The 20,319-nt window shown below is 30.8% G+C and overlaps 1 protein-coding gene and 1 non-coding gene across 2 annotated transcripts; one reads left to right on the top strand and one right to left on the bottom strand.

Moving 5' to 3' along the window:
• The first annotated feature begins 8,104 nt into the window (after positions 1 to 8,104).
• TRNAI-AAU (transfer RNA isoleucine (anticodon AAU)) lies at positions 8,105 to 8,178 on the top strand. The gene has a single exon. It is a non-coding gene; the product is annotated as a tRNA-Ile (tRNA).
• Positions 8,179 to 10,286: 2,108 nt separating this feature from the next.
• On the bottom strand, positions 10,287 to 14,123 carry LOC132059848 (probable UDP-arabinopyranose mutase 2). The gene is made up of 4 exons (XM_059452658.1): positions 13,691 to 14,123; positions 11,928 to 12,178; positions 11,661 to 11,829; positions 10,287 to 10,813 (listed from the first exon to the last, which is right to left on the bottom strand). The coding sequence occupies exons 1-4, from the start codon at positions 14,000 to 14,002 to the stop codon at positions 10,466 to 10,468; spliced, it is 1,080 nt and encodes a 359-aa protein (XP_059308641.1). The 5' UTR covers positions 14,003 to 14,123; the 3' UTR covers positions 10,287 to 10,465.
• Between the last annotated feature and the right edge of the window lie 6,196 nt (positions 14,124 to 20,319).

Raw genomic sequence — 20,319 nt, 5'->3', positions numbered from 1 at the left:
TGCTATAAATATATGGGAAATTATAAAGATATAGTAATTTTTTTGTGTGATCTGATTGAAGAATTTGTTTGTCATCGATTAATGGTGTCATGAAGGTTCTAATTTTTTTTTCTTTTATTTAATATTTAAATAAGATTGGTATAGTCACAATTATTAGATGAAAGTAATTTATTTCATGTTACATGTATTTTTCTGCTATCCATCATGTTTAGTTATTTGGCAGTACTTAATTGTTGTCGTAATTTCAAGCTATTATTTGATCTTTTGGTTGATGGTATGTGTTTTTATTATTGTTTAATGATGGTGATAATTTATCTATTAATCTAAATTTGAGAGAAGTATGGATGGATTACCCATAGAAAAGAAGATTGAGGACTTGGTAATTTAGCCTGTTAACCCAAGCTTATGAAAAATCTTTTTTTTTAAAAAAAAAAAATTTATGTTGATTTTAGAAATTGAGATGCTTGGCTAAAATTTTAGGAAAAATTCAATTTTTTTTTAAATAATGAAAATATATTTCTGAAGCTGAACTACTGTGCAATTTCCATCCTTAGCTCACTTTTGAGCCTATCATTTGTTTAAAGTATACTTTGAATTAACTTAGATAATATAATTAATAAATCTACATAATATTATTATAAAAATAAATGCAAAATTATAAATAATAATTATTTTTGAGATTATAATAAACAATTATTTCAAGAGTAAGAAAATCTATGTTATACATTTTATTAAATAGACAGAAGTGAATAAAAGTCAATTTAGTATGAAGTCACATGTCAATGAAACGATATTAAGTAATAGATAATGCAATGACAATAGACAAAATCGTAGAAAAGAGAATTTTTCTAAAATTATTTTTGATAGTGTAGATATGTTTGGATAAGATTATTCGAACTCAAACCATAACAGACAAAGTTAAAGATAAAAAATATTGAAGAACAAAAGAATTTCAAGCCTTAATAATGTAATGATACCAAGTAATGAATATAATCCCTATAATGATAAACAAAGAATACAAACGTCAAAATTTTAATGTAGAAATATAGAGAAATAAGACTTATGTATATATAAAAAGATTGAGTATAAACTCAAATAGTTAATACTCACTGCGCATCACGCGAGTACGTATACTAATTTAACTAATAAAATAAAATAGAGGGATATATTTGACTCTTTTCCCTTTTTTAAACGGGAGGGAGCACTATTTTAAACTTACCTCGAACATAACATAATATTTTTGTCATTTTCTCGAAAAAGAACACTCTGTGAAAACCTAAAGTATATAATAAATCAAGCAAACAAAACAGCGACACGTTTTTGTACTAGAAGCATGGGTAGATCTCTTTAACCACTAACAACGGCGTTACCTGTCTTTAAGAACATGTAACAGAGACACAGTCATCATTACTTCAAACTTAAATTCCTACCTTTTTGGACGTCCAGCAGTTAAACTCTTTAATTATTTTCCAGAGGGTAATTTGAGAATCTACTCCCTCAGTCTCAATTTAAGTGTTTTAATTTGACTAAATACGATTTTTAAAAAATAAAAAGAGATATTTGAATTTTATAGTCCTAATTTAAAGATGAATGTAATGTACTAAAATATCCTTTAAATCTTGTGATTATAAACTTTTCATATATGATTTTGAATTGTCAACTTAGTAAGGCCCCGTTTGTCCATGGATACCAAAAAAAATTCACTTTTTTTTTTGGAATTTTGGAATTAGAGTTAGAGTTGTATTTGTGTTTGGTCATAGTTTTTGAAATTGTAGTTTTTGGTGAAATGTAGTTGTAGAAAAGTGAAAAAAGTGAAAAAAAATTGAAAAATAAGTTTTTTGAGTTTTTGATATTCCGGAATACAACTTCAAGTTGTATTCGGAATTTTTATGATCAAACGCTGATTCCGGAAAAATGTGAAAAAAAATCGAGAATAAAGTGAATAATTTTTATGGCCAAACGGGGGCTAAATATAATAAGAGATACTTTTTTTGGGATAAATTAGAAAAGAAAGTAAAACACTTAAAATGGGACGGAAGAATAGTAATTTGCACTTTGAAACGACATCTGAAAATTACCGTAGTTGTTAATCAGGTGTTTGGCCAGATTCAAAATCAACTTTAATTTGAGGTTGTCCACTTCTTATTGGCTTGGTTTTGGACATTGGAAGTCAGGGACGGATCTAGTCTAGCGTTAAATTTACGGATTCATGTTGACTCATTAAATTTGTTCAAATTTTATATTTGTAATCACAAAATCATCAATGGTAAATTCAATTATTACTGTATACTTACTTGAGATTATTTTAAGAACTCACAAATTTTAAATTTTGAGTCCATCTCCATTGAAAATCAACATAATGCTCTACTAACATATTAGGTGATTTCGATAAAAGAAGTCGTTGAATGTCCAGTGAAAATAATAATAATAATAATTTTTTTTTTCGATCGACAACATTTTAATCGTGAAGAAATTTTGGGAATTCAGCTTGTCGAAAATTTTGGACCACTTTTCTGCTGCTTGAGGTGTTTGAACTGGTTGGTGACATTTTTTTTTTTTTTTTGTTTTTTTTTTTTTTTTTAACTTTTTGAGAGGTACCGTCAAAAAATTTATCAACAAATTTTCAACGAATATCATGACCCAAATGCTGAAAATTCGTCGGTGGAACCAGTCTAATCATCTTAGCTAATTCAATTCTTTAGCTAATTCAATTCTTTAACCAAATGAATAATCAACAGTGGGATCTTAATAAGTCTCTTATCACATAAAGATAAATAATACTCCCTCGGTTCATTTTTATTTATCCTGTATACTGAAAATAATTATTTATTTTTACTTGTTTAATTTTAAAAAATAAGAGATAATTTACCATTTCATTCATATTTTACCGTTATTTTTAATTATTGAGTTGGAAAGTTCAAGGAATTCTTAGTGGCTGCACAACTTTTAAAGCACTCTTTCTTTCCTAATTTATGTGACACAGTTCGGATTTGAGAGTCAAGCAGTTTAATTTTGACCGTCAACTCGAGCGTGAAATCTTTAAGCTTTTTGAAATAAAATTTACATATTTGGAAACAATGTAAAAAGTACTATAAGTCACAATAATTGATAATTCAAAATATTAAAAAGATATATGAAAAAATTATGATCAATCTCGAAATTCAAAAGGTGCTATATAAATTGGGAGGGAGTATGTTTTATTGATTTCATTCATTAGATCACTTACTAATAATTAGGGTGATATAGTCAAATTATCATTCTATTTATGGCTCCTTAAAGAATATACCAAACCATACAGGATAAGTAAAAATGGACGCAGGGAATAATATATGAATCATCCCCACATAACTAGTCATGAAAGCACCCAAGAGTCTCTACAACGGAGGCAGAGGTATATAAGGGGTTTAATTGAAGGCTCCGGAACCAAAATGCCCCAAAAAAAAACATTTTCAACCAAAATATCCCAACAAAAAAAAAAGTTACGAAAATACCTCTAGCGCGGTAATTCTATGCGCTAAAGTAGTTAACGGAGACGAATTCCGGACGCTATATGCGAAAGAATTATTGCGCTATAGTGTCGTCTTTTTTTAAAACGCTCTTTTGGTTAACCCTTCTTTCGTTGTACTTTTTAACATACTTTGACCATAGATTAATCATGCTTCGGGACCCCGAAATTTCAATATTTTATATAGAACCCTACTTATTTTTGTGCGATTAATAAGGTAAGATCAACACATCAAGGATCCACAAAAGTTCGGATGGCCGTTTTAGAGGTTGAAAAGTGCTCGAACGCCATTTTCGTTTCAAGGCTCGGTGACATTAGCTTGAAGTTCTTTATGAATACTTAAACTGGTTAATTAATAATTAATCAAAAGTTAGTCAAAATGGCAGCATTCATACAAAAAAAAAAAAAAAAAAAAAAAACTTAATTAAATTGTATCATTCATAACCTTGAGTAGATGAAAATACTTAACATACTAAAGTTGCATCATTTAGAAAAGAAAACAACAGGATGTTGGCAAGACGATGTAGATTTTACATGCTAAAGTTGGTAGAAGAACAAAGCATCATCAACCGGGTAGAGAACAATCGCTACCGAAAAAGATGTGTCTTAAGAAACCGCCAATATTTTTCTCGAGGACGATATTGAAGACTTGTACTCGATGATGATTAAGAATGTTGTGATTTTTAGTTTTAAGTTTAATATATCATTATCTTGTTATTTTGAAGAATATTAGTATGTTAAGTATTTTCATCTACTCAAGGTTATGAATGATGCAATTTAATTAATTTTTTTTTTTTTTGTATGAATGCTGCCATTTTGACTAACTTTTGATTAATTATTAATGAACAAGTTTAAGTATTCGTAAAGAACTTCAAGCTAATGTCACCGAGCCTTGAAAACGAAAATGGCGTTCGAGTACTTTTCAACCTCTAAAACGCGCCATCCGAACTTTTATCCTTGATATATTGATCCTACCTTATTAATCGCACAAAAATAAGTAGGGTTATATAAAATATTGAAGTTTCGGGTCCCGAAGCATGATTAATCTATGGTCAAATACGTTAAAAAGTGTAACGAAAGAAGGGTTAACCAAAAGAGGCCCGGGAAAAAAAAAGAAAAAAAAAAAGATAAACACTATAAAGGAATTCTTTGCGCTATAAATTAACGGAACCGTCTCGTTAACTTCTTTAAGCGTGATAAATTATGCGTAAAGGTATTTTCGTAACATTTTTTTTTGTTGGGGTATTTTGGTTGAAAATGTTTTTTTTGGGGCATTTTGGTTCCGGAGCCTTAATTGAACCTCCTATGTTAAAAAATCTTACAATATAAATAGGGTAAAAATGATTCTTTTTCAATACTCTCTCTGTCTCATATTACTTGTCTACTTTTTTTTTTTTAAAGTCAAACTATATAATTTTGACTAATATTTTGAGATATATTTTTGCACCATATTCATATGAGAATAATAGCAACTTGTAGTATTTTACGTGTAGTTTTTAGATATCTAAATTATAATTTTAAAATATTCAATTGATCGAATCTAATTTAGCTATGAAGATTAATCAACTTGACTCTTAAAAAAGGAAACAAGACAACTAATATGGGATAAAAGGAGTATATATAAATGGTTGAATCTCCTTGAAATAAAAAATTCTTTTTGAATTTCCGAATTCCTCACTGTTACAGGAAGATCCCGGCATAAATGGATAAAGTGTAAGAAGCTGAAAAGTAAACATAATTTAGCCAGCACGGTAGTAGTGTGCAGGGTTGGCTAAACAATCAAAGTCAGTCCTTTGCTCTATACTGTCCAAGGTTGGCCTCCAGATTTAGAAGAGGGACCTGCGTCACAATCCAAATCTGGAACTTAGGTACCAACAAGCCACTACTTTTACCAGGCAAACCCTCTATCTAAGCTTGCTAGAATACGATTTAAACAATACGTATATATTAGTAGCTAGACAATCTCATAATACAAATGCGGGGAAGAGCGAAAATATAAGTTCAATACAAAATTCGTAAACACTTGATGAAGCGACTCTAGAATACTACTCCTTCGGATAAAAAAAAGTGTCCACTTAACCTTTTTTTTCGGGTCAAACAAAGTGTCCACTTATCAAATAAATAAAGAATTAATCCTGTTTTTCCAGGTTTGCCTTTGCCCTTATTAAGTGTTATATGATCAACTCTCAATACCTATTTAATTAGGGGTAGTTTAATCAAAAAAAAATTCTTCTAGGAATTAATATTTTCTTAAAGAGTGTGTAAATAGCTAAGTGGACTCTTTTTTTAATTCAGAGGAAATAATATGATTATTTGGGCATAACCCAAGTATATAAACATTAGAAAGAAAAGATATATCTGGAATGGCCTCCACGGACTCATGGTGACTCACCTTAGCTGAGCTGGACTGGAACAATTTGAGATCAAAGATAGACTATGGGACCACTCTCAACTTGTCATGCACCAAAAGCACATTTTCTAGTTAATGGAAAATCAAATATGTTTAATTATATATTACCAGGATTGAAATTAAAATTTACTAGAATTAATAACTGAAGGACCATAACTGGAGTTGCTATTATCCCTAAATAGAATCAGAGCGTAAATTTCTTGGTTATTATTAATGCAGTCTCATCTTGACAATAGTAGCAGCCCTCTTTCTTCTTATTGTCTTTTCTTGTTTCGTTCAAGTGGTATACTTTTATAAATCAAATCAACATTCTGAAAAGTTTAGATATATTATACTAAACAAAATTCAAATCAATTTAAAAATGAAGTCGGTTGCAAACTCAGATAAACAAAGATGATTGCGATAAATTAAAAAATCATAAAAGAATATAGTTGAACTCTGATAATTCCTCTAGATACAAATATTCATATAGCCAACCTAATTAGTTTGATATTAAGTAGTTAATTGATTAGAGTAATGCTAGAGTGAAGTAGTACCACCACTATCTTTTAGATGTACGTACGTTATTACTCCCTCCGCCGCAATTTGTGTGACACTTTTCGCTTTTTGCGAGTTAATTTGATTAATCTTTGAAGCTAAACTGAATTACGTCAACTCGATATTAAAATTTCGATGTTCAATAACTATAAAAAAAGTACTATAAGTTGCAATTCTTCTCATGTCAATATGATACAAAAATAACTTTTAAAATGTTAGTCAATACTCACGTAATTTAAATTTTGAAAAGCAAAAAATGCCACTATGAGATAGGAAATCGGAGTACTAACTAATTTTCTGCTTACAATCACAGCATGCTCTCTACTCATACAACACATATTTGAGTCTATAATATGCCATAAACATATTATTATTTTTGCAGTAAATTTCACATGTGGTCACTTAACTATCACTTTTTTTCGCTAAAGTCATTTAACTATCGTTTCTAACACAAAAGTCACTTAACTTTGGGTATACTAATACAAAAGTCCCTAAACAACTTTCCGGTGTCCCTAAACCACTTTCCGGTGCCCTTAAACCACTTTATATAGTAAAAAACTCATTTTTTTACTCTATTTTTTTAAAACAAAATTGGATAAATAAAAAATTAACTAAAAGGCTCAACCCGACCTGACCCGAACCCAAAACCCATATAAGTAAAATAAATATTAAAGGAACTGAATCCACACTTCCTTCGAGAATACAATATTATTTTTTACTCTTTTTTTAAAAAAAACTAATAAATAAAAGATTAATTAAAAGGGTTCAACCCGACCCGATCCAAAACCCATATGAAGAAAGCATAAAAATAATCCAATTTTGGAACTTGGACTGAAATTTAGAATCTTTGAGCAGGGTTAAAGATGCTTGTAGGAATTATGGTATTAAGAGCAGGTTTCAGCTTTGCAAATGCAAGCACGTTAGGTGTCCTTTTAAAGTGTATGCTACTGCAGTGAGTAAGACTGATCCAACTATTCAGATCAAGTCTTGTTTTTTAGAGCATTCATGTGGAAATGTTATATACCTTCTTCATATGGGTTTTGGATCGGGTCGGGTTGAACCCTTTTAATTAATCTTTTATTTATTAGTTTTTTTTAAAAAAAGAGTAAAAAATAATATTGTATTCTCGAAGGAAGTGTGGATTCAGTTCCTTTAATATTTATTTTACTTATATGGGTTTTGGGTTCGGTTCGGGTCGGGTCGGGTTGAGCCTTTTAGTTAATTTTTTAATTTATCCAATTTTGTTTTTTAAAAAATAGAGTAAAAAAATGAGCTTTTCAATATAAAGTGGTTTAGGGGCACTAGAAAGTGGTTTAGTGACTTTTGTATTAGTATACCCAAAATTAAGTGACTTTGTGTTAGAAACGATAGTTAAGTGACTTTTGTGGGAAAAAATGATAGTTAACTGACCATATGTGAAATTTACCCTCTTAAAGAGGGAGTGATTAATAAGAATATCTGAACTAATGAATAATTAGAAGACAGTATATGTTTTAGATTATCCAAATCAAATCTAAAATTAACACTAATAGAATATCCCAGTAAAATCATAATTAGGAAAAGAATGATGCTTCTGATGTGAAGTTAGATTAGCTGTGCTGAATTAGTATAATGAGTTATTAAATACACTAACTGCTAACATTGAGGCGTGCGGCCCATTAGCTCAGTTGGTTAGAGCGTCGTGCTAATAACGCGAAGGTCGCAGGTTCGAGACCTGCATGGGCCATTTTTATTTTTAAATTTTTCCAACAATAGTGAGTTATAATGTCCAGAAAAACAAGAAAGTGAAGTGGGCTAATGTGGTCCAACAGTGGGCCTTCATAGCCCAAAAAACAGCCTGGTTTTGTGAGAACCCAAAAAGGATTTTTTTACAAACATACATATTTTATACATAATTAGTTTCTGTGTATTTTTTGTATATCGGCTATCATCATTGTTGTGCAGGGGAAAGAACATCGCTGCCTCCTGAAAACAAAGTAAGTATCCGCCCGTACCCCTCTTACTTTCATACCCCTGAAACTATTTATCCGAAATGCCCCCAAAATTATGATATCAACATGGTATATAAATATACTGAGATGGTATCAGTTCATTTATTCAAAAGGCACTTTTCTCCAAAAAAAAAATAACTCTATGATACTATCATCTTATATACATATATTGTGATAGTATCATGGAGGAATGCTTCAGTTCGTCGATGAGACACTCCTTATTCCTCTGTGATACCACCGCGGTACATAAATATGCTGAGACAATATAATGGAGGACTGCTTCAATCCTTCTAGTCCTCCATCATAACATCATGATATATAAATATAGTGCGACTGTATCATGTAAGAAGGGTTTTGGGCGAGGGGGTACTTGGGTAAATATTCGGCCGGTAGGGTAATTAGTTTAGAAGGGGGCATTGACGGGTAAATAATTTACATTTTAGAGGTATTTTGTGTTGTTTTCCCTATTTTTTACCGAGCGGCCAAATGCGTTTAAAGCTCACAAGGAAATCCTACAAGTCAAAAGTCTTTGCAGTTTACGCTAGTGTAAAGAAATATTTTTGCTCAGCGTATATAACTTAAATCTTAGGGATTGAAGTGCAACTTGCAAGATTTTTTCATTTTTTTCCTTCTTTGTTTTTGTTATTTAAGTTGACATAATAGCAAGAATTCAGAGCTCGTTGACGAGCTCTTTTCTTTCTCTGCTATACCTAAGAGACGACGAAACCTTTAACTTCTTTTATCTGGAGATAAGGTGGTTTTTAATTACTTTTTTTATTGAAATGACTAAACCAACAAGCTTTCAATAAAGCAACTGTAAATAAGTTGAGAAAAGCACTCTTATTGATCTTGGATACAACTTGGTAGAATGTATTTCAAGAAGGCGACACAATAGATTATCATGATTCATGTCATTTACAAAATCGGGCATTTTCCTTATGTTGCTTCTCACTTTTGCATGGCCCTTCCACTCTGCTACTATACATATCTATACTTTAAGCATTAGATTATGTATGATTGCTTTTTTCTTAGCTCAAATCTATTGAATCTTAAATAGGAGTCATATGTTAAAACTAAGTTCAATGGTAAGATAAAGTTCCAAATTCATATACAAATGGTCCGCGAACCTCATGTACTACATCTGGAAATCTTGATTCCAAAAGGTCACTATTGATATTGATACCAATCCACACCTAACTCATAATCTTGATACCAATGTGTATACATCTATAGTTTACTATGATGCGGTTACTCAGCAATAGCCAATAATATGCGACTCTCACAAAACATAATCAATCTTAAGTATACCCAATCTCAAATCTGAATAAAAACACTAAGTTGATAGCCATCACACAATATTGAATCCTCGAAATCAAAATCTTCTGCCCAACCTAGACAACGTATACTAATTTAGGATTGGAACTAATGTCGTGCTCCAAACTGCACCCTAAATTTGTCACGACCAATTTTACCTAAGCCATGACGTGCCTAGCCCCAACTCGGTAGGTGAACCGTAGCAAGCTTTTATAAAAGACATTAAATAAAAAACGGAGTTATAAAGTGTTGTAGTGCAGAAATGACATAACCCCAAGAACTGGCGATACGAGTAATGAGCAACTAAATTATCACCAGTACAACAGTATCTGCATGCACAATCTGAAAGATAGAACAATAATAAAACAGAAATAGAGAAGCATCATATAAGCTCAGCAATTTGCATGAAAAGATCCATTTTCCATAACTGACGTCATCCATGATGAACAATGTAGCATGAGGGATATAGGAAAGGCAGGCAATTATACCACATCTATACTAAGAGGGATAGATAAAATGGATAACCTCAAAAGCCTCAACTCTCAAGTTTGGAATTAAATTCAACAAATAAATAATACAATCTCTGCAAGAGTAGCAAAAGCTAGAGTCTACAATGAAGTACATCCTAGACCAAAATTAAACAAGTAAATAGATAAATACTGTAATCCAGCTCAACTCGACTCAATCTGTAAAAGGAAGGACCATAACCTACTTTGCCGGGCCATTCGCGACGGAAGGCTTAGCCAAACCTTCACCGGTAGGGTTAAGCTCATCCCAGGCTTCAATCCATGTGACCATGGCATCTGCTAGCTTGGCAAAATAAGGGTCTAGATTGGAAAGTTTGTCCTTGACCTGTTTCGACAGTTCAAGATAGCACTGCTGAACACTTGTGCACTCTTTAGGAAGAGTTGCAGATTGGAAAAATGGAATGATCTCTTCTTGCCAGTAGATGCCTTTGTACTCCTTTTTGAGGTTAACAAAAGGGTTGCTTGCCTTGCTGTGCCATATGTAAGGCAGACCAGTCTTGACACCCAGTCCCAAATGATCACATATAACCTATAAAATAGATGATTCTATGTTAGGATTCTGTCATTCAACCAAGATGCTTCAATACACAAAATATGTCATGAAAGGTAGTATTGGGGTTTACTCTGGATGAGACATCTTAAAGGGTATCAATTATCATACTCTAAGTAGCTTTTTATCTTAACACAAGCTAAAAATATAAAACAACAAATGTCCAAAATTTATCCTTGTATTATTTGAAATTGTTCAATTTTCTCCTTTGTTATAATTTCAAATTATTCATACATTTGTTGTTAGCAAATCGTCTCGCATCTGATCTTTGCCCTTAACGAAGTGCTCATTTTTTAGAGAAAAAGATGTCCAAATTTGCCCCTCAACTTTTGACTATGGTTTAAAATTACCCTTAGGTTGGAGCTCTATTAAGAGTCAAGGTCAAACAAGAGTTTTTTTCCTAACAGCAAGAGTAATACTAGACCAAAATTTAATGGAGGGCAAAAACAATATCACATTCTTGGTCTTATAATAGTTCTTCTAGTTAATGTTGCTTAGAGCCCGTTTGGATTGACTTATAAGTTGCTTATAAGCTGTTTTCAGCTTTTTTGAGTGTTTGGCTGGCCAGCTTAAAGCCATTTTGTGCTTAAAATAAGCTAAAAAAATAATTGGGCCCGTTTGGCTTAGCTTATCTAAAGCAGCTTATAAGCTGTAAGCTGAGCCAAAAAAAATAAGTTGGGGTAGCCCAACTTATTTTGTTTTAGCTTATAAGCTGTTTTCAGCTTATAAGCTGCTTTTTTTAAGCCCATCCAAACAGGCTCTTAATCATTTCTCAGGTTAATGTAGAAATCATTGCTGCATCTACAGAAAAAATAGATAATATTACCTTGATGCACCAGCCAGCCCACATATCGTCGTAACGACCAATTGGCTGACCATCACCCATGAGGCCAAAGTACATTGCAGGTCCAATAAGCTCACGGTCGAATGCCAAATTCATTCCACACATGGGGAACAAAGTGCCCTTAGGAATTGTCATGACTGCATCTACATACCTGGAAATCGTATAGATGTTAATGTTAACTAGTTTACCAAATCTAACCACAATGAGTAATTCAATAAGCTCTAAGAATGGATTTATGGGAAATATTACCTCGTGTTCCTCTCACGTGGCTTAACAAGTTGAGTAGGTGCATCATAGTCAGGGATGTTGAGCCAAAGGCCGTGAGAAACAGCTGTTTGAGCACCCTCACGCATACTGAAAGGGTATCCACGAACGAAATCTGCACCTTCTCTGTATGGATCATACAGAGTGTTGAAGAAATGCGGAGTGGAAGGACACAGGAGGTTCTTTATGTGCTGCTCAAGTGCATTGATGTCTTTGCCAGATGGATCTTTGGCCACCTACACATCAGCAAGCAACAAGACTTCAGCACGTGATCAATTAAATAACAGACAAAATCAACTATCAGATCAAGGGTATTAGAGCCAAGGGTGAAGTCCCTTCATAACAAAATTATACTAAGCAAGTAGGTAAGACAATGTTTTCTTATATGTATAAATTGTTGAATCACCTTGACATATGAAAAGCTTCTAGAGAAGCAGTAAAGACAGTTCAAAAATTTGCTTTAGGTAGCAAGTTCAAAAGGCTGATGTGGCATTCTTACATTTTTCTAATCCCATTGTAGAGTAGATCCCGGGCTCCACTATTAATAGGAGCAGAGCAATCTAATAGGATTCTCCTATTAAAGAAGTACTTGTGATTGGGAAAATTGGTCAAAAGTGTGACACAATTGCCTAATATATGGGCCTAAGATGGAAAGGCTTCCTCTTTACTACAAAAGTCTAAAGCAGCCCTTAGATATGAAGTCATTATTTGAAAATAGATCTCATTATTGCATGGGCCCAAGTCACATACAAACAGTCAAAACACTCAATTCCAAAAGGAGGTATCATAAAGTAATCTACATAATTACATTATAGGTAACTTCAAATCTCAAATCAGCCAATAAGCCATGTATCAAAACAGGGAGGAGAAAGAAAGCAAAAAGAAAACATGAAGCCTTTAGTAGATCTGGCTCAAATACACCAAGATCAAGTTGGTACCTCTATTTTTAAAACTATGCAACCAAAAAAAAATAGCCTTAATAGTACAAAAAATTAAATTAATTGTATTATAAACTACAATGCTAGTCCAGTTAACTTCACCAAAATTTCCATATAGAGAGAGAGTAGCATAAAATGTACAACCACATAAAAATTAACCAAAAGAAGAGATTTATGCTGTCAAGGGATTTGCAAACACCATATACTTGCAGATCAGCAGGTTTTTAATTAGATCTCCTAGGTCCAAATAAAATAATGCCCAAACCTAACTTTATTGAAGAGATCCATATAAATTATAAAGCTGCTCAGATAATTTAACACTTTCTTTCAAACCCCTAGTCAAAACCCTAAGTGAGTATCAAACAAAACACAAAAATTGACACTTGAAACTCCCAAAAACTCAGCAAGATCCAATTTTTCTTGACACCCACAAAACAAAAACTGATTAATCACAAAGAAGAAAGGTAAAATTCACCAAGTAAAACACAAAGGTTTACACTTGAAACCCCCCAAAAAATTCACCAAGATCCAATTTTTCAATCACAATAAAAAAAAAAGGGGGTAAAATTCAGCTAAGAGGATTTAACAATAACACTCTAGTCAAAACCCCAAGTGAGTACCAAACAGCACACAAAAATTGACACTTAAAACCCCCAAAAACTCACCAAGATCCAGTTTTTCTTGACACCCACAAATTAAAACTGAGTACTCACAAAAAATATTCACCAAGATCCAATTTTTATTGACCCCCACAAAACAAAACTAAGTAATGACAAACAAAAAAAGGTAAAAAATTTACAATATACTTACGAAGCAATCATCATCAATGGTGTAGATATACTTCTTCTTAGACACCATATAACCAAAACACCTACAAGCAGAATCCTTAAATGATATACAAGAAGCTTTAGGACCAAGAATCCTGTTAATATCATTCCTATTATATAACTCATAATCAAATCCTTCAGGTACATGAATTTTCTTAGAAGGGTCACCATCTTGAACAATAATAAGATGATATGGTTGAAAAAATGGTCTCCACATCTCCAAGAAATCAAGGTTTCTAATTGTTGGTATGACTATATCTAGCTCATCTTTCAACAATGGTGTTGCTGCTGCCATTGTTACTATTGGATCTGAAGAAAGTATGAGAAAAATAAGGTTCTTTGAAGTGGTAATGAAATTGTGGAGATTTGTTGTAGTTTATATAGAAAGAGAGCTTGTAGTATTGTTGACTTCACACTGTGTAATGCCTAATATTTTGGCGAGATTTCAGTGTTTTATTACCATAGAAACGTGTCAACTGTTAAGAGAATATTAGTACAACAATCTTCTACCGACAGACAAAATACGGAGTATGTGTATTTTTTTCAAATACCTTTTCAAAAATTTAAACTAAAGTTATTTTTGAAAATTTAAAGACTTGATTATGATAAACAGTTAAACACTCCTATAATATGACTACTTATAAAATTCGTTTTGATTAGTTAATTTTAAATACTCCATCTGTCTCAAATAGGTGTCGTTTTAGCTTAAAAAATTTATCTCAAAATATAAATCACTTTAGAAATTAAAGACGAAAGTTGGCATGTATTTTTTAACTATGCCCTTAACATTAAAAAAAAGTAGTCCTCTTTAATATTGTTCAATTCTAAAAAAATAAAAAAAAATCTAATGAATAAGGGTAATTTAGTAAATTACATCTTGTATTTATTATTTTTCTTAGTGGACGTGAAAAAAACTAAGACGACACTTATTTTGAAACGAAAGGAGGAAGCTTATATATGTTTAAATGAAAGTGTTGAAACTGATAATAAAGTTTCTAATTATGGGTCAGGGTTGGTTCAAGTGTTAGGCCAGTAAAGCTATCGGTTTAGGCTCCCAAATTTTTGAGCCCCCAAAACTTTTAAGAATGAATTTTATTATTTTATTTTCTTTTAAACAATATTGAAGATTGTGAAAAGAAGTGTAAAATTTATATAATAAAAGAAAGAAAGAAAAATTATCTACTTTTTAAGAGAAATATTTTGGAACTTCAAATTGGGCTCTTTAATGTCTTGTTTCGGGTAGTGTTATGTCATTAGAAATAAATAAATTCAGAATACGGAATATTATTTTTCAAAAAATAAAATTTTGCTTTTGAAAAATTGAAGATCTGATTATGATAAACACTCCTCTGATATGACTAATTATAGATTTGATTGATTTATTCCAAAATCTTTTATACTGCACCTGAAAATACCACACGCTATAAATATGTATACATTTGTCGTTACGTAGAAAAGCTAAGTATTTGAATTTGAAATCTAAGAGAACATATCTAAGAAGTTTCCCCAAAATTTAATATTAGGAGCCCTTTATATGGAATTTACTTAACATGATATATTATTACTCTTCCATGGGTCATTATGTGACGAATAATATGTTGAAGCTTGTGTGACTTTGTGTTAACCTAATTTGCTAAAGTTTCTACAATTTGCTAGTTCATATTAAGTTAAGTAGTAAGACAGAAGTGTTGTACCACAAAATATTTGAGCGATTTACTCAAAAATAATCATATAAATTCATGTAAACGGCATTTATTACTATGATCTTAATCCCAAACAAGTTAAGATACTGTTATTGTAATAAAAATAGAACTAAGGAAGTAGAATCAGCCGATTTTTTTTGCAAAATACTCCCTCCGATCAAAAAGAAAGTTCTACTTAATTTTTTTTGGGTCCAAAAGAGTGTCAATTATCAAATCGAGAAAAATTAACTTTTTTTTTATCTTGGGATACAAGAGTTATGTGATCAAATCTCAATATCTATTTAATTAGAATAATTTAGTCAAATTACCTTTTTTTTTTTTAAGAATTAGTATTTTTTAAGGATTACACAAATAATTAAGTACGACATTCTTTTTTATTGGGAGGGAGTATGAGTGATGAGCCACCAAAGAAAAATAGAAGGTTTTGACTTGGTCAGACATTTTTGGACAACGCGTTTAATTTCTTCATTTTTCATTGAAATTTCTACAGCTGCCAACGACTTACAAAAGGGGTAAAGTAGACTTCTATTATGGACCTCTTCTTCTTATTTTGGCATGTTTTGCCATTCAACAGATTGGAGAAACATTGTCCGTAGATCTCGCTTCAAAACTTTGAAATAGTATTTAGGGTTCCTTTGGTTGGAAAATAAGTTATTTCGGGAATAATAATAGTAGGATTGTAATCAGAGGCGGATTCAGGATTTAGATTCTGTGGGTTCAATCTTAAAAATTTTAGTATTGAACTAATTATATTTTAAAAGTTATGGGTTTATATCTACTATATATATAATTTTAATAATTTTTTACACATAAAATTATATTCCGTGTCGAAAGTTGGGGTTTCAATTGAACCCCCACTTAATAGGCTAGATCCGCCCCTGATTGTAATATCGAGATTGTTTAATTGATATATTTTTATTGGTAAATATTTAGTTGATCATACTAAAAATGAAATATATAGGATATAATATAAAACATGTGTTTGATTTAAAGTAAATAAATTGGGATAAACTTTTATTTTCAGTTTTAACCTCGTTTTTGTGTAAAAAGTTTGAGAGAAAAACTTTGGAGAAGTGCGAATATGATATTTTGTTCTTTTATCCCGGGATTAGTAATACCAAAATTGTAATTTCGCTCTCTTAATTTGGGATAAAAATAATACAAAATTATGGTATAACTAATTCCGGGATTGTTAGTCCCCGCAATAAAAATTTTAAACAAACATGAGATAAACTAACCTCGTACTTAATCCCATGATTCTAATCCCTTATCGCTCAACCAGACGACCCCTTAGAGATTATTTCAAATAAGTGCATGTTTATCAAATTCATCCATAATTTTAACTTTAATTTTAAAATATGAAATTTGCAGTTTGGAAAACATGTTTAGAAGTTTTCCAAGTTCTTTTAGTCTGTTTGGAAAGCCACCTGGTAATTGGAATTGGTGTAATTACCAGGGTAGTAATTACACAGCCTAGTAATTATACAGTATTGTAATTATAACGGTCTGTTTGTCATAATGTAATTACTGTGTGATTACAAGCGTGCTGTTTGGTTGCACAAGTATAATTACACAGTTAATTTAATTTAAAAATAAAATTTTAATAATCAAAAATTAAAAATTAACATTTGAAAAATATTTGCCTTTATAAATGATATTAGATTAGATATTTAACAACATATTGTTTCTTGAAAATATATTAATTAATAATCCTATATTTGTAACTAATATTGTAAAAAAATAATTGATATATATTTTTATTAAATTAATAATATTTTAATTTTAATTAATTATAAAAATTAAATGCAGACTTTTTTGTGAGAACATCATGGATGGGATGTTTGACAAAAAAAATTAATATTTATAAATATAATGCCATAACATTATTTAAATGTTTGACCAAAAAAATTTATCAATTAACAGCATGGAATGTGAAATAACAAGTCAATAATACTAAAGTAAATAAATAAAAATAAAAATATAAACTAAATTCAAAAGAAAAAGAAAAAGTTTAACATAATACTCTTATGTGAAATTCCAACATAACATAAGTAATTCCAACATAACTTAAGTAAATATATTTCAAAAGAAAGGGAAAATATAAGTCTATAACCTCATTCACAACGAAATTCTACTTTAATAACATCACCTATTATATGTCAAGTTGTTAATGATTCATTCTTTCTAATACTAAGAGGTGTAGTTTCAAAAATTAGAATAATAACACATTTATGCTAAAAGAATAAAAAAAAAATACGAGCAATTACATGGAACCACAAGAAGTAAACGCTGTGAATGAGAAGAAAGGAAATGAAAGAAAAATATATTTTTAAAAATACAAATAATAAAAAAGTGAAAACAAAAAAGAAATTAAATAATAGAAATAAAAATGAATTAAAAAAGAAAAAAGGAACCCTGTAATTACAGGGTGTAGTTACACCCAATTCTCTGCCCCCTTGAGAATTGAAGAGTGTAATTACCTCCTCTCAATTACTCCCAATTCCCACCTAACCAAGTAATTCAGGCCAAACTGTGTATTACATCCAATTCCAATTATCTGGTGGCTTTCCAAACAGGCCCTTAAGTTTTCACATAGATATTTTCAGTTATACTTTCTTAAACGCAAAGTCAATTCTCAGGTTTTAGGAAACAGATCTGGCACCGACTCCCTTTAACTCGGAGTTATGAATATAGTGTAAACATTTAAGATAAGGAGTATACATCACTATTACTACTAATAGTATTAACCTTGCATTTGTTTAAAAAGTTTGGGAGAAAAGCTTTGGAGAAAAGCAAATGAGCATTTTGTTCTTTTATCCTGGGATTAATAATTTCGGAATTATTATTCCAGCCTCAACATGGATTAAAAATAATTAATTGTGATACAACTAATCCCGAAATTGTTAATTTCGAAACTGAAAATCCAACTAATCGCAAGATAAACTAATGTTCAATTCAAGGTCGAGATTGTAATCCCTTATCTCTCAAACTGAGTGACCCTTAATTAGTGGTTATTTCAAATAGGTGTATGTTTATCAAATTTGCCATAATTTTAGCTTTATTATAAAATATGAAATTTGCAGTTTGGAAAACATGTTTAGAAGTTTTCCAAGTTCTTTTAAGTTTTTAGGGCTCGTTTGGTTGGAAACAACTTATCCCGGGATTATTTATTCCACCCTCAAGGTGGAATAAAAAAAAATACTATAATCCCGGTATTAGTTATCCCGAGTTTTTATTCAAACCAAACGTGAGATAAGGCGGCACTAAATTTTATCCCAGGACTATTTTTTCTTATTCATCATACCAAACGAGACAGATAAAATTTCGATTATACTTTCATTAACGCAAATTCAATTCTCAGGTTTTAGAAAACAGATCTGGCACCGACTACCTTTAACTCGGAGCTATGAATATAGTGTAAACATTTAAGATATCGAGTATACTAGTACTATTATTAAGTGCAATTGAATTTCTCATTCACCAACTCAAAATAATAGGGTATGTTTCCATTTAACCCTAATAATGTCATCCCTTCAGCGTGCAAGTAATCTAAAAGCGACACGTGTAGAGACATCACTTACCAAGTTTAGCGGTGCCCTTTAATTTTCTTTGATTTTGTTTAAAAAATGAGAGGAGAAACAATAAAGTTGGGGAAATTACGCTCTATGCCTACTGAGAGAAAATATTTACGCCATACACAGTCAAATCTCTCTATAATGACAGCGTTTGTCTGCAAATTTCATGACTGCTATAGGGATGTGCTGTTATGTATGTATACTGACATTTGATGTTTATATCTCATTTAGCTGTTATAAACAAAAGTATGCAAATAATTATTTTTATGTACTTTATGTGTTACATATAAACGAAAATAATATATTTGTTAATTTTAAAATCCCACTGATTTTCATATCACATTAATTAAAAAATTAAAAACACTAATAAATTACTCATAAATCATACTTGTACCATACCGATAAAAAAAAAATCTAAGGAACATATGCATTTGAAATTAATTGAGAATTTAAATATTTCAAGTTTGACTTAAGAACTTTATAATTGTAGGTTATTTCGTAAATTCCAGTCTCCTAATGATAATATTACGCTTGAATTGACGAAAAATTTTGTCCAAACTTTCAGTAAAAGGGAATTCAATAGCTTTCCCTTGAAGACTGTCTAAGAGCTTAACAATTGACTCTTCTATCTCAATCGATTTTTCTATCTCACCTCAAGTAACAGTTGACTCTAACAATATCTTTTTATTTTTATACATAATATTATATTTCTTACAAAATATGATTACACAATATTTGAGTATGACTGTTATAGAGAGGTAATTCTACAAAGAGTGTACAGCTAGTATGAATGTCATTGTTGTTATAGGTAGAATACTGTTATAGAGAAGTAAAATATAACTTAAAAAATCGATTCCGGAGAAAATCAGGCCATTATAGTGAAATGCTGTTATAACGAATGACAATTATAGAGAGGTTTGACTGTAGTCCATATTTTGAGCTTGTTTAGTTCATATTTGTATATAAACACCTTTTATATACTATTATACACTTTCAAATAAGGTTGATATATAATGTATAATGCTTTTCTCATATATAGTGTTGTATAATATTGTAGAAACTGAAAATATAGCCATGTGGCGTAATATTTTATGTTGGGCTGTATAATTTTTGAAAATTTCCCAAAAAATGTTGAGTTACATTTAAAGTGATTAGCTTTTAGTGTGTGTGTTTCAGCGGCAACTGTTATCTCCCAGAAATCACTTACTTTTGTTATAAGCTGAAAATTAAAGTCCCTAACTAGAAAGAAAAGAAAAGAAAAATGGTTTATTGCAATTCCAAGAGTAGTTAGTAGACACCATAAATTAAATTAAAAAAAGACATAAGAGGTAACT

The sequence above is a fragment of the Lycium ferocissimum genome, chromosome 6 (assembly GCF_029784015.1).
Source record: "Lycium ferocissimum isolate CSIRO_LF1 chromosome 6, AGI_CSIRO_Lferr_CH_V1, whole genome shotgun sequence".
NCBI classification, from domain to species: domain Eukaryota; kingdom Viridiplantae; phylum Streptophyta; class Magnoliopsida; order Solanales; family Solanaceae; genus Lycium; species Lycium ferocissimum.
This window is presented reverse-complemented; position numbering and strand designations above follow the sequence as displayed.